The sequence below is a fragment of the Venturia canescens genome, chromosome 10 (assembly GCF_019457755.1).
Source record: "Venturia canescens isolate UGA chromosome 10, ASM1945775v1, whole genome shotgun sequence".
In the NCBI taxonomy this organism is placed as follows: Eukaryota; Metazoa; Arthropoda; class Insecta; order Hymenoptera; family Ichneumonidae; genus Venturia; species Venturia canescens.
Window position 1 is genome coordinate 17,194,067 of NC_057430.1, and position 15,611 is coordinate 17,209,677.

The window sequence follows — 15,611 nt, forward strand, 5'->3', positions numbered from 1 at the left end:
CGGTGCGAGCGCGGTGGGGAGGGCAGCGCGGCCGATTGGCTGCTACTAATTCATCAATAACTCGCGAACTCTCGATCGCAGAAGAAAACGCTTGAGGACTTTTCTCCTCAGAATCGAACGACTGGTCGAGCCCTGCTCGGACCTTCCGCACCGATTTTGCAGCGCTCTGTACACGCGCGTAAAAAGAATCGGACACAGTGAAATACTGCAATGAGCAACAGCCGGATTGCTCTGGTATGCTAATTGCTCTTTCCCGCTCTCGGGCCGATTACAGAAGCGTGCTGGCTGTGAATCGAGAAAGAAGGGGGGCAGTCACACTTTGCGATAAACTCATTCAAAAGATACTGCACGAGGAAGGAGGGAGGAGGGAGAGAGAAAGGAACGAAGGAGGATGCAAGAGGCAGGCAGAAGGAAAGAGTATATTCCTTGTCTCCAGGTTGTCTCGTCGTTTTCTCATACTCCGAGTACACGATACCTGCATATCGTATGTACGAGATCCACACACATATATCGATATATAACTTTATCGCGTTGCGGCGAGTGAGGAGAATAATTTAAAACTCGTTTTGAATCGCCCTGGACAGTGGCAGCTGTATCGGATAAAATGAAAGAGGGATAGAGTCCTTCTGCATCTGTGTGCATTCTTTTCTGGCTGTGGACACATTTGCTTTTCGTAAGTGTGCCTCACTGTGTGCACGTGCGTGTGTGTGTGTGTGTGTGCCTTGATTCCAGGAACGCTCTGGTATGCTAATTGTCCTTTCGAGCTGTAAGTACCATACGTGAGACAGCATACGAGAGTATCTCTCTTCCAGTTTGCCTGAGCATATACATATGTATGTGCATCGAACGTGAACACTCTCGGCTTCAATTGTGTGCACCTTGCCTCTGAGCCCTCTCTCTCTCTCCGAGGCTCATCTCGCCCAGGCGAAGGGACCCGAGTCCAGCGTTTTGTGACAGGCTCGAAGCCACGCAGTCTCCTTCGATCGATCCCCGATAAACTGGAAAATTGAGTCGATCCCAGGTAGAGGATCCTGCTCCCTCTGTGGAATTCATATTCTAAGTGCTTTCGATATTTATCGCGTTAGCGAGAGGAGATTGAAAGTGTTTGCAAGGATTTTCACGCGAGGATAGACAAATGGGAAAATGTTTTCGAGCTTTTATTGTCCATTCGTTTGGAGCTCGTACGCGCCAAGCGTAACCGTTTAATCAAAATGGCGACGAGAGCGAGAGTCCCGGTGAGACTCTGGACGCATACTTCGCGTTTATTCACAAGAGCGTTACGTTTATCATCGCAAAAGTAACAACGCGTAAATGACTCACTTACGAATCTCGGCCGTCATTCCATTTCTTTCCAAAGCTAATAATACAAAAGATTCAACGGAACTAAACGCGCTCGATCATTCGTTATTTTACGCGAACTCTGGAGGCAAAATTATTTACTGCCTGGCAGTTTAAGTACGTTCGGTTTAAACTCTTCCTCGGTTTATACGTATACGCGTTGCCAACGAGGATGACGACGATTATTATTATTTCGCCTGTACGCGCGTATGAAAGTGCTTCGAAAGGTTTTCGTCGTAAGAATCTTCGACACTCTCCACCTCCGTCGTTCTCCTCGTCGTCGTTTCTTTCTTCTTCGACTTCCACTCGTCTCTCCATCCATCCATCGGGATGTTATTTATTATTGTAACTTCAGAGGCGAGAAGACGCACTGGCGGAGCAACGACGAGAAGGGATTTTCACCGTTGCTCATCGGGCCAGCAGCGACGAGAATGAGAACGGAGAAGCGTTAAAAGAGCAGTCTGGAGAGGATGCTGCTCGAGAGGGATCCGGTAACGAGATACCTCTGACGGACTATTATTTTGTTATCTAATTACTTCTTATCATCGTCGTCTTCTAATCCATCGTTTCTTCGGCTTCCTCTCTTCCCGCTCGCGCCTCCAACTTCATCGCTTCATCTCGCGCCTCGTCCATCTCGTCGAGGAGCACTTGACGCCAGTTCTCGTCGAGCGAACCGCTCGTAAAGGCCGATTTATAAGTGTGAGAAGATTCGAAAGAACGAGCGAGCCGAGTGGACGCGCGGTTCTCTTATGAAATCTGTAGCCACCCTCGCAGCAGCGAACCACTTCGATGTATGTGGATGATAAAAAATCGCCGCGTTCACGGACGATTCGTTGTAACGCAAGGTAGACCAATGCGCCTCGTTGAGGAAGAAATTACGGCGCGGAGAGAGGGAAAGTCGACTCGCCGCGTGGTGAGGGAAGTTTCATATTTCAGGCAACCGAAACTTGCTCTCACGAGGTGGTTTCCTCTCGGTCCAGACAGCATCTCTCGGCGATGTCGTCCAGTTGTTAACGCGCCGCGACACTTTTATCTCTCTCTCTCTCTCTCTCTCTCCCTCTTCGCCGACATTCTTCACGGTTCTCCTGTGCTCCCATATTTTAAGGTTTTTGTGTCCCCGTAAACGTTTATCGTCTTTCTCTCATTCTGACGCTTACTACGAGAGTCAACAATGGATATTGCGTCGTTATTGTGCCGAGGAGTATTCACTGAAAAATGAGCTAAGGTTTGTTCGGAACGAGATACCGCAGATAAAAGGGCTCTCTTTAGAGACTCCTTCAGAATCCAGTATATTCTTCAGTTTAACCAGCCTCATATTTGTCTTTGGAACTTTCGTGCTTCCTCCTCTGCTCTCTCGCTACCGATGCACTTATCCCTTTTCTTCTCTCACTCGAAGCTACACTCTGTGAATGAATTATTCAACGGGACGCGCGTCACTCTTTTCCTCCTCTGTCGGGGGTGATCTGTCTTTCCATGTTTTTCTACATTTATATGTGTACCTGTGGCTTTCCCAGTGTTGGTGTCTCTCGAGCAGTGCATGGGCCTGGCAAGAAAACTTGTTCCTTTTCTCCGCCTCCTCCTCCGGGTTATTCTTCTCGTCGAGCGTGATTTTTTGAGTGATCCGGGAACTTATTCTCGCCGGTCAAGAGTCGCGGCTTGTGTATTTTGAAAGGACACGAGTGAGAAAAACGATCGTCCGGAGTCACTCTCGGAGGGCTCAATGTTGTCACAAGATATTTCGAAGCTCCTTTCTTATCGCTCATTATTTAAGGTGATTTTTCATTCAACATTTATTACTCGTGTTTTTTCTTTTTCAATTGACACTCTTGGCCATTCAACTGCTTTATTTATTGAATGAAAGCTTGAATGCTCCGTTTGCATCTGTTGCGACCAATGAAAATTCGTTCGAGTATAAAATGCACACTTTTATCGATAGAGTCTGGAAAAGTGTTTCTATGGTGCCGATGATTATCCAGCTTGGACGAACGTATTGAAATATTTCATATCCACAAAATTAATGAAATTATTGGGATTTTGAACAGGAACCCTAAGAAAAAAAAAGAAATTTATATATGATTTTGATGGATCTTGTTTCGACGTCAGCTTCACTTTTCACCTTCCTTATTTTCATCTCCGCTACGAAGATTGACACATCCAAGTATCACGTGGTAATAACAAAATGGTGAGAAAAAACCAATTTTCTTCGCGTTCACATAAACCCCTGATTAGAAATCCTTCAAGGTCAAAGGTGCCGAAAACCATATACTTTTGCAAGTCAGATTTACTGATAAACTTGATACCTCCGATTGAAAAAACTCAATAATTCTCTTGGTGGCGGAAGAGCCCCAACGATGCTAGTAAACAAATCGTTCGTGCATCTTTTGTTGCTGGACATCTGCATGTATATGAATGTACACAATTGGTATCTCTTCCGGCTCTCGTCCGACTAACCAGCGGCAACAGCAGCATTGACACATGACCCTCGATGAGCCAACGCGCGGTTCTCCATCTCGCTCGTATACCCACACACGCACGATATCCCCGTCCACGCACGAGTACTTATTGGCCGGGCAAAGGAGCGTGCGGAAACACGATTTCGCTTTTAGCTCTTTCTCGGCGCGTGGCTCTCGATGAATTCCTTGTCTCTCTTCACTCTTGCGTACACACGTCTCTACGGCTCCACGACTAGGGGTCATTTCCCACGGTTTGTTCTCACCGATATCCTCGCCTCTTGCCGCATCCACCTACGTAACGCTTTCGGAAACGCTTCCGGTCCTGATCCCTCGTTCTTCAGCTATATTTCGTTGAATCTTCCCGACGAACGGTCGTCGTGTCATGCAGTTTCGAACGAGTTCGGGTTTCATGATATTCTAACGCGAAAATAAAACTTCGTTCTCGAAGACGCTGCTGCGGTCCTGGGAATCGAATGGTTACGAAATTCTCAATAGAAAAGTTCATTTCGACATTTTTCTGGGACGAGTCGTTCGTCAGATATTGAGTAATCAGTGACGCAGCCAATCAGGAGCAGCGCCGGGAAAACGGAGCGTGGAGTGGGGGCGACGAGGGGCTCCAGGGCTGCTCTAACCTCGTCCCTCCCGCTAACCGGCTCGACGCTGATTATTGAAAATTTCATGAACAATCAACCGGAGAAAACAATTTGCTAACAAATTTCTCGTCGCTGATTTCGCCTTCGGTACCTGCTTTTACAGTCTTCATGCAATTTTTATAGTTTCCGGTATAAAGCGAGCGTTTTAGAATATTGATAAGAGGAAAGAACGAAGCGTTTGTGCGTCGAATCGTCGCCGCGAATCGCCCTCGATAATTCGAAGCGGCGCACCGTTCGATCTCTCAAAGTGCTGCTCGAGCTTGCTCGTCCCCGCGATCATCGTTAACTTTTCTTCGTCTTTCTCTTTTCCTCGTTTTTTGTGTGTTCACATGCGCACATAGCTGGTTGAGATTCGATCGAGCGCGCCCAACAACCTCGACTAAACGGGCACATTCTATGCCAGTGCGAGACGACAACGATGCGGTGCACAAATAAGCCATGAAACTTTATTGCTGTAATAACTATAATCTGAAGAGAGAGAGAGAGAAGCTCGAAGAAAAATTGGACAACCGGGTGCGTAGCACTTCCCATATTCGTTCGTGTTTTATAGGCTTTTCTCAGTTGCCACGATTCCCCAAAGAAAAACTCGTGGCTCCGAGCCGAGGAATCCCCTTAATTTGTCTCACTCGCCTCGCTTCTCATTCGTCCTTCCATTCGCAATCCTCGTTTCGGTCTCGACAGTGCCATTTTCCTGCCTCCTTCGACCTCGTTTCTCGTCTCCGAGTTCTTCGACCCGATTATTTTCCTGCGCGTCAAGGATATCTGTCGCCGTTCGAAGGAACCGAGTTTATTGAGAGTGTCGCTCAAAACTCAGTAACCTTGGAGGAAAAGCGAGAATTTCAAAGCCTTTACAAGAATTTAACTCTCCTGCGACCTCCTCGCACGATCTTCCACTCATTTTTCTCCCAAGCCTTCTGCACTCCTTCTGCACACTGGCCTTGAGTAACAATTGAGATTTTCCAATATCGTGCGGAAGCTTCGGCGATGGCAAAGACGTCGAAGATCGTTTTCAAGGGGATATTTCATTGGGGCCTCTTAAAATGCTTGCTCGCGTTCTCTCTTCCACGGAGTAGTATTATATACTAACAGTCGAGTAGGCGAGTAAGCAAAAGTATGTTCTCTCTCGTTGAAATGCCGTCCCGGCGCCTCAGGCTTAAATGGTTCCTTCGTATCTTCCTTTTTCTTCATCTCGAGCATGAGCGCACAGTTGCTCGAGTTGTAAGATCGGAGTAAACTTGCGAAAACGTTCTCCAAGAAAATCCGTACAAGGCTCGAGTCCGAGAGTCAAAAGGAAAGAAAGAGTGAGAAAGAGCGGGGTGGGGGGGGGGGGGGGGGGGGTGGTGGTGAAGGAACATAACAGAGAGAGGGAAAGCAAGATGGCAGTAGCAAAGAGATCTCTTGAGGAGCTCACTCGCTCGTAAAATATGATGCATATCTTCTTATTAGGAGTAAATTGTATGCTCATTATCTCACGAGTGTTTTTACTTTATATAGTCACCGTTGAGGCTCTTTGTCCAGTCCGGAGCGGGAAGATGGCCGCGCGCGTTCTTCCATTCCGAGTTTCTTATCCAATTTTTTTGCGGCAACATTCTTAACAATGAATCCCTTGATAATAAACTGCTATGCATAAAGCAATTATTTTGACACAATGGGGACTGAGCGTCGAGCGAGATGCGAGGGTAGGAGATGAGGAAACATCGTGACTTCCGGTGTGTGGTAAAAGTTTGCCAAAAAGCGCGCATGCTCATTAACAGTAAAAGCATTTGAGCAGTCTCCCATGCGATTTTATGTTCTTGGCGAATAGCCAGGGCGTTATTTGCGACTACTCGCGAAGCATCTGCATATTCTAGTTTCTTTTCCTCTTTAATGTCGTGGTTGTTGTTGCTGTTGTTGTTTTTCGTGGCCGACACCTGTAACGCGATTGTCGGACAGGTATATAAACTGCTCACGGAGTTTCGCGAACCTGCTCGTCAAATTTTATGATCTCCGATGATGCTCGTGTGAACGCAAGCTACGCGGGAGAGAGCAGCCAGCCGAGCTCTTTTCCCGACGCGTCGGCGAGTTTGCGTATATGGGATGGTAACGATCTTCATGCACAGGATCCTCAATGTATCTCTACAGAATGAGACGAGGGCTAGCTCTTTACGCGTCGTAGTGTAGGTCCTCAACACGGCCCAGTGACCCGAATAACCCTCGACAACAACATTCCCTTTTTTTACCGCATCTTCTTCTCTTTCTTCTTCTCCTGCAGCCTCTTCTTTCGAGCCATTCCCCCTGGCTTTGAGATCTTGTTCCATTTCATCTGCATCTTCTCTCTCTCTCTCTCTCTCTCTCTCTCTCTCTCTCTCCCTCTCGAGCCAGCAGTCCTGTTTCCCTGTTATCGTGATCTTCCCTCCGAACGGCTTTCGCTTTGCCTTTCCATCTTCGTCTCCTTTTCCTCCGCGTCCCGACCCCTCCAACAATTTTCTTCTCCACCTCGATGATTTTTTTACTCTTTTCTCTCTCCCGGCCCATCACACATCCGATAAAAACGTACCCCCCTTGTGCACGATCCCCCTCCACGATCGACGATAAACCAAAGAACGAATGCGTATGAAAAACTCGCCGATCGCCCGCACCTCGTTTTTTAACTTGCCGAGGGCATCAGCGACCCCATCGAGAGAGAGAGAGAGAGAGAAAGATGTAATGAACGATCAGATACCATTTGGGATACCCGGTGCATACCCGGTGTCCAGATACTCGGTTCCGGAACTCTCAATTTCTAGATTTCAATATTCCGAAGCGAAAAGTCCTCGGCAAATTTTCTCTCCGACGTACCGTTACCGAGATATCCGCCGAGTAGCGTCAGCCAATGAGCGCACCGCGCGAAACGAGTCACGAGTGGGGGAAGCGCCCCCGGATTGGTCGCTACAAATTCGCTGATATCTCAACGCCGGGTCATCGGAGAGGAAAATGCCCGAGGACTTTTCTCTTGAGAATTTTGCGCTCTACTCATCGGCACGACTCCGGCGCCGCTTTAAGCAGATGCCTGTACATTTATGGCCACAATCGCAGCATTTCGTCTCTCCGCACGCACATTTGTTTATGGTCGAACTCTTTTTCGGGCCTGACGCGTTTCTTATTCCGCTCGCCATGCTCTCGATTGCGCGTTCGATTTTTTCGGGTCGCGATCCAATTGCACGCGCTACGGCGTCGGTGGCGGCGGCTTAAAGATACCGGGAGGCGGTGAAACGAGATCACATCTGTGATGCTCGAAAAAGGAGACGACGCAACAGGGAGATCTCTCTTGTGCGGTCTTATTTTTATACATACTTATAACAACGCGAATATATATACGTATCGCAAAATGATGATGAGAATATAAGGAGAGCGACGAGGAGCCCGACGGTGTGTGCGTGCGGGATTTATTAAGTATATTTCTCAACCCGAGAGATATCTCGTTGCCTCCCGGCTCATCGTTAATCATTATCTTATAAATTTATCATTATTACATGTATATATAATATTTATGGTCCATTCTATATCGCTTGTCATGATCTTACGCAGGTGTTGAACTGGCTCTGCAAGAAGGGAGAAGACGTACTTGCTAAACACGCTCAGCACATCGCCACTACCCTCACCGTGGCTCGGCTCCACGAGCGTGAGTTCGAAAAGTTCTACTTCACGTCCATGGTGAGTGTGAGATTTTTAATTTTTCCCCAATTTTTCTTCTTTTTTCATTCGCGACTGCCTTTTTATTTGGTTTTCACTGCCGCGTATTATATTCCATCTTGGCGTTTATTCTTCGTATTTTCGACCGGCGGCTCGCAGCTCTTTTTCTTCCCTTTTTTCTCATTATTCAACGAAACTCGCGCGCGCGTAATAGCCGGATGTGGGACAGACGAGCAATTGTCTTTTCGGCGATACGTGTCGAGCCTACCGAGAGCTCCGGTGCCTTTGAAACGTCGAAAACAAACAAAAGCCACCGATTCGAAACGAGCGAGTTTCAACGCGAGGCTCGGCCGCGACTTTCCCGCTACTAGAAATCCCTTTCTTCCGGATCATCAAAACCGCGGAATATCTACTTTGCCGACTGTCGATTCCCACCGGTTTCTCGATCGATCGGCATCACGGAGATCGCTTTCCAATGCCGGTTACCAGACAGAATTTCTCTCAGGAACGAACTCTCAGAGCCTTCGGTTCCCTCCCATCAATCCATAACTTAAATACGATCAATTTTTTTCTAAATAAACACAAATTCGTAGGGTCGGAACGAAAGAAAAAAATAGCAAAAGAAAAGTCTCTTTTCTTTTTCCTTTTTTCGTCCCCGTGTCAGCGAACGATAAAAGAGAAACCTGCTTCGGGGTCTCTCAAGCGATTGGAAAGTTCCAACGGCGAGCGCCATCGATCCAACTATGAAGCGCAAGCAGAATTTTTCCCGCTCGATAAATAATTATCGGTATTTGAATTCCCGTGTCCCAAAGGATTTTCTTTTCGTGCGTTGGAAGCGTGCGAAAGAATTGGGAAAATTCAGGTTCCGGAGCGACACCGTCGCCGTTCTTCCTTTGGCCCAACGAGCATCCGTTTGAATGAAAAGTTATTGGAAAGCTCCTATTGAATTCCCGGATGAAACGAACGCGAGCATTGAGATACGCGGTTGATTCAGGGGAAGTGCTGAAATAAATAGGCTGCTCCGAGGAGGGAGAGGAAAAAAAGGAGCGTACGTTGATAGTTAAATATATGGAGTGGCGCGCTGGTGATTGAATAAGTTGCAAAGTCTCGCCGGAGAGTTCACGGTGAAAGGATTTCCCTAATCACGGTAATTATTCGGCGAATCCAATCTCTCCTCGGCTCAGCCGGCATACAGTAGTCAAGTGGTGTCGCTGCTGAATAGATAAGAGTTGAAGATTTGCGGGGGAGGGTCACGAAAGAGCGAGGAAAAAATAAAATGAGAGAGACACGGAAAGGGAGAAGGGGAAAGAAAGAGTATTGCAAGTTTCGCAATTAGAGGTCTCGGCACGAGGTCGCACGGCGACCAACTCGATTGCGATCGATTGCAAACAGCTCGCTATTTCACGTACACACCCACACACCCCTGATATTCGATACTTCTCCTTTTGTATTTCGCCTAAAATAGTTTTCGAGGATCATAAATCGCAAAGGACAAATAACTTGGAACGGGGGGAACATTTTTCATCGGAATTACTTCTTTTTATTATTTATTTTTTCATTTCATTTTAATATTCAATTTATCCATTGTTAAGAAATATAAAAATAACGATAACAAAGCATATAAAGTAGGTGAAAAAAATGTTCTTTTTCTCTTTTTTTTTTCATTTCCACCGACACGATTGCTTGAATTGCGCGCGATAAAAATGATAGTAATTGCTCGTTGGAGTAGAAACGTCGTAAAATGTTAGGATTGCCACTAAAAATGGGAACAGTTGCGTCAAAAGATTGGAGCAATTCCGTTCGGATGATGAACAAAGTAGAAAAGTGTAATGCTTTGGCTCGCACTCGTCGAATTTCTCTGTAAAAATGTGCAAAGTGCAAATCACTGTACTTTCTTATCAGAACGGGGAATTGCTGACGCACCGGTAGGATCGGTGGTCAGGCAAGATTGGCTAAATTTCAATAAATTAGCAGCAGCAGCAGGAAACGCGGAGTGTGATGGGCTTTCTCCAAGGCGAGATTTCCTTGTTCACGACGACGCAACGTGTCCATTCGAATCCTCCTAAAAGTCGGATCGCGCACACGTGAGCGTCACCCGCCGTGACACTCGGAATCGACACCCTTTACGTTTGTTGGCAATATCCTCGTTCCCCTGACCCGAATACGTGACGACACGAGTTCGCTATTTATTTATCATTTCTTATTCCATTGCGTTGTTGGTTAGAGAAGGATGAAAAGTGCGATTGAGTTTCGAGTCGTCGCGGGGAACAGCGAACGCGTTCTATTATCGATCGATTTTCCTCGCGAGCGCGCATGCAAAGCGAGGCGCAACGCGCGGTGCGTGCGAGAGAAAAATTAAAGTGGATTTTCCCTCCGAACGGTCCCATGATCATCTCGATACAATTGAGGCTTTCCGCGTATAGCCAACGGAACACGCTTCATAAATAAATAAAAATTAGTATTTATGTTTTATTTAGAAGAGAAATGGCTCGAATTACGAACAAAGTAATGAAGAGGTTCGAAGAAAAATGGGAGAATGCGCGCACGAACCCGGCACAAATTGACTCGATGAATTCTCGCTCGATGCGAATCTAATGCCACTGATATTTATTCATCTTGGTATTTTCACACAACGCTGGGAAAAAGAAAATCGTCATTTTCACAGAATACGTAACCCTCGCGCATGCACGCGCGGCGAATATGGTCAAAGTAACGAGAGCGCGCGCGCGCGCGCGCGAGAGGTGAAGGCAACTTGAATTTTAATGCTGCTCCCGCGCGCGAGACGCTTTCAAAGTTATTCGAGCCACGATCTCGTGTTAGATACGCGACGCCCATCGCCGAATGAGAAAGACTGGCGAGAGGGAAGGAGGAGAAAAAAGAATGAAGAAAAAATGTGTATCGAGCTGACCCAACGCACTCGCGGTAACAAACGTACAAACGCCGAAGCGTCTGACCGTCCGGAGGCGAGAATGTAGTACACGATGTTAGCTTTGTTACGTGATAGAAGCGCAGACTCGCTCCGCGTGCGAGGAACAGCCGCGCATCGGTGGACCTGTTTCTATAGCCACGAGCTGTGTTTCCAGAATCAGTGCAAAATGAGCATAACTGTAACGGCCGCTTTACTGTAACGAACGCACATCCCCGCGGTGCTGCCGATCCTCCGTTTTTTTTCTACTCCGCTGCGCTTTCCGCTATTTCAGTTGTTAATCGCCGCCGCCGGTTCGACCTCCAATGCCGTTTTTAACGATCCGCGTAACGCGCAAACGGGCTGACGGAGGCAGCAGATTTCTACGAGGAGGAAACTCGAGTCTTCGCAGAGATTTTCTAACCCCGTGCGACCGATAATTGAACGATCCTCGATGAAGAGTTAGCCTCGTCGCTGCTCGCGTCGTCGACGCAAGGACCCCGCACGAATTCTCAAGCATTTTGTACCACACGCCCGTGTACGCGTCGAGCCGCGCTCGCTCAAAGTGCGTTAAGGTGCGGTCGCTGAGCTCGCTCGCACTCGAGTGCGCGCCCCAATTAAACAGCGGCGGTTGTTTAAACACAGAACACTCGTGCGACGACTGAAAGTCGCGCTCCTTTGACCGGGGGGCTGCCACAGCCCTCTACAAGCCCGATGCGCAATTAATCGAATCTTGCACGCTTTCCCCAATAACGTGCGAATCGATAGAGCGACTGACAAAACTCGGGCGTCTCGAGATACTATGAAACTGGAAATTCGAGCGATGAATTTTCATGCATTTAATAAAACGCCCTCGCAAAGAGGGGCCGGGGCAAACGGACGAGAAGCCGGAGAATCGGAGCTCCGCGCGAAAATTCAACGAGTCTGGAAGCCCTCGCTAATTAATAACGCGTGGCTCCGACGTACCTCGAGATCGCCACGTGTCCCGGATCGAGCCCGAGGCCGTTGTTGAAAAGAAAAGCGAGGCCGCGTCCCGAGGGTTGATTGGGCCGGCGACTCGTTATTTCCAGCGTACGAACGCAATTAATTGCGCGTGGAAGCCTGACAATTATATAAAAATAAAATCAGAGCCCGCGCGATTTCAGATTCGATTCTCCACCGATCTCGGAGCCGCGAATCAATTCCGTAGCACACCAAAAGCGCTAGCGACAACTTTGAGGTTTCTCGTCGATACCCGCTCGATCCCATTTTCGAAACGGGTTAACGAGCCCCGCCACGAAAACGTTCGTCTCCCCTTACCCGGCCACTTCCCAGCACGTATTCGGCTTTCAGCCTCGGGAATTTAGACTTCCACAGACGCGATTGCGGGAGGGAGAAAAACGTGAGCGCACCGAACTGGATTATCGAGACTAGACATAAAAAGGAAAAGGCCTTTCTGGAGCAAACTCGACGCATTCAGCCGGTGCAGTTCGACTCCCCGCACACGTTTATTCGTACGCTCATATATGCCTACCGATATTCATTAACATATATTAATACGAAGCACTTTTCCCTGCGCCGCTGTGGCGCGCGCGGAGAGCAGCCTTTTCGTAACGGAAAATATAAGATCGTGCATGCATGAATAACCGACCAAATGACCGAGTTCTACAGCTCGGGAATTAATCGAAAAATGAAGTTTCGGTATTTATAATGATGCAAGTTATTGCTGCTTTATGGTAATAAGAGCCGAGCCGCGCGAGCCCCTCGCGATCCGCGCGCGCATTCGTGAAATTCTCATTTCGTAACCGCATTCGAGATTTCGGATTTTATTATTATCATCACAAGTTAAACGCATGGAAGAAAGTGCTCGAGCTTAGGATTCAATGAGTTTCAATATCGAGTGAAAGTCCCCTCCGGTTTATTAACAAATAGAATATACTGGCTGATTATTTATTACGCTGTTGCTGACCCTCGTTCGCTCCGCCGATGATTTATTCGTTTGGCTTTCTTGTCGTTGTTTACCGTGGAAAAGCCCCGAGGCCTCCGCTCTTCTGAGACTCCTGTCCGGTCGCACGTTCCTCGCAGGTTTTTCCGAATTTTATCTACCATCGTAAACCCCATCGCGCGCGGTTTTAACCTTGCGGCGATTGTCCTAGCTTTCGATTATCGGACCCGGAGACCGATTGCCTCGCGCTGAAGATAACAAAACGCATGTTTTAAGCTATTCCTCTCGCATGAGCGTATTTTTTCGGGGCACTCGAAGTTTGCACCGATTTCTAACCTCTGAGAAATCACAATTATGTAGAAAAAGCTTCTGCTTCTGCCATTTTTCCAACGAGCATTTGGTAACAGTGAGACACTTTGTATCAGGAATTTAGAATTATTTGGTATACGAATTATTGGCTAGAAATGTGGCGATGACGAAATCTCGCCGTAAGCTCCCGTTTCTTTATTAAATGTTCGATAAGCTGACCGGAAATTTTGCCCGTCTGTTCGCACGCACTTTTACTTTACTGTCATTTAAAATCAGTTATTTGTAGAATATTCGGGTTCGTGACAGGAATACCTTAACACAGATATTCAGGCAGGTGCTCCGAAAATTCGTGACTCTCGACGTGAATTTGTGAAAACACTGCTTATCTCTATATCGATCTCCATTGTTCCGGGGATATTTGCGTAGAGAAATCTCGCTCTCTAAAGCTTTTTTATTTCTCTCGGCGAAAGCTCGGGATGAGCAAAACACCTCCAATCGACTAGATGATTTATGCGAGCGTTTATCACGAATTACCAACACTCTCCATCCCCCTCGACTCCTCTTTCTCTGCCAAAGAAATATTTAATCATCGGCAAATGCACTCTGATATACTTCGAAGAAACATTAAGGGGGAAAACATGCTCGACGAGGGCGATCGATCATCGTGAAAAATCGAAGAATTCTCTCGAGATTTACGATTTCAAGAGTTGCAGAGAAAGAGAGAGAGAGAGAGAGAGAGAGAGAATTGCGGTAATGATCTTGTACGCACGATGCAAAAGGACGATGTTCGTGCCGGCGGTTGGTAATTCGAAGAAGAGCGGATAAAATTCCTGAGTGAAATTCTCGGCTCTCCCGACGTGGGAGTCCGATTTTCCAATTTTCCTCCCATTTCATTCTCCGCAGCATTAATTTTACCTTTTCCCGAATTCCCCGAGGCAGGAAAAACCATCAAAGTTCTTTGAAGATTAACCGAGATTTGTGGCTCGTTAAAACCCGAGTGAATACGCGACGAGACGAAAATTAGTATATCTAATCGCGGGGTATGCAGCATTCGAGGCGAAATCGTCGTGAAAAAATCGTTACTCAACAGAATTTTGTTCGGCCGTAAAGAGCGTCTTACGACACTCTTCAGGTATTTTTTCGGGCCTCTCGATCGCGGTTGGCCGGAAACCCATTTCGCCGTAATCGATCCCACGTCGATTGATCAATATATTTCTAATTTCTCCTGATCAAAGAGAAACCCGAAAGCATCGGGCCTGCGGAAGTTCTGAGCCAGTCTTTGAAACGCGATCAAATTCTCTGCTCTTCCCTTCGCCTTTTCAATTCGAAAGAAAAGCTAACAAAATCGATAGAATTTGCACAAAAACTGCTCCAACATCCCTGAACAAGCCTGAACAAGAGAACCATGCGCACCTGGCAGAAAACAACTTTGAACGCGGTTCATAAATAACGATTCAAGTCGCAGGAGCTAGCACCAGCAGTAAATTTCATTAGGGGCTTATAAATATCCGGATTTTACAGACTCGACGCGGACGGACTGGAATATTGCTTCGTTAAAATAACGCACAAAAATGGAAACATGCGTATTAATTAATAAACATGAAAATCGTGCAATAAAACGACGAACCGTTAAAAATGGGCGAGCGTCTATCCTCGGGTTCGCCTGAAACGTTTCATATCCATAAACACACACTCACACGCACACACACGTGAGCTTACGCTCGTGTGTTGATATACAGATATAGAATGGGTGATGAACGGAGTCGCGCGTTCGTACGGATTGGAATGGATCGCGCGCGCTCTCCGGTGGTCTCTTTCCCTCTCTCGCTCTCGCTCACTCCCCGATTCTCTCTCTCTCTCTCTCTCTCTTTCTCATACACACAGAGAAGACCGGCGAGGGAGCACCGGGCCGGCTTGTATTAGGCGAGACACACAAGAGCCACCAGTAGGCCAACGGCACTCGTGCTGGCTCGGTGCGCGTTCTTTCTCCCCGATTCTTCCCTTTTTATCCCGGCGTTCCTCCCACCGTTATCGCGCCCACGATAGATAAACAATTGGGAAGAGCTCGAACGAAATGGGCCGAGAAGAGTGTTGGGAATTGAGTTGAAAAGTCAAAACTCACGAGCGAAAAGGGAGCCGAATAGTTCGAAATGGAGTGAGTGCGAGATGAGAAATGTGCAAGTAATAATCGTGAACAGCGAATCGTACGCTCGTGTGCTCCGTGCCCGAGGCGAGCGGTGACGAAACGTCTTTTTATTCGCAGCCTTTGGATACGGCGATAAAAGTGCACGAAACGAAAAAAAAAAAAAAATAAAGAAAAGAAAAGAGCAAAAACGGGATTTTAAGCGACGCCGAACGCGGGTTTCGAAATTTCCGCA

General features: G+C 47.3%; 1 protein-coding gene across 2 annotated transcripts in view; it reads left to right on the forward strand.

The window, feature by feature from the left end:
• Positions 1-15,611, forward strand: part of Pura (Puratrophin-1-like) — a 152,008-nt gene that overhangs the window by 112,309 nt on the left and 24,088 nt on the right. For both annotated transcript variants that reach the window (XM_043430087.1, XM_043430088.1), the window contains exon 12: positions 7,991-8,116. In XM_043430087.1, coding sequence (XP_043286022.1) covers positions 7,991-8,116 — 126 coding nt within the window. The remainder of the gene's footprint in view (positions 1-7,990; positions 8,117-15,611) is intronic.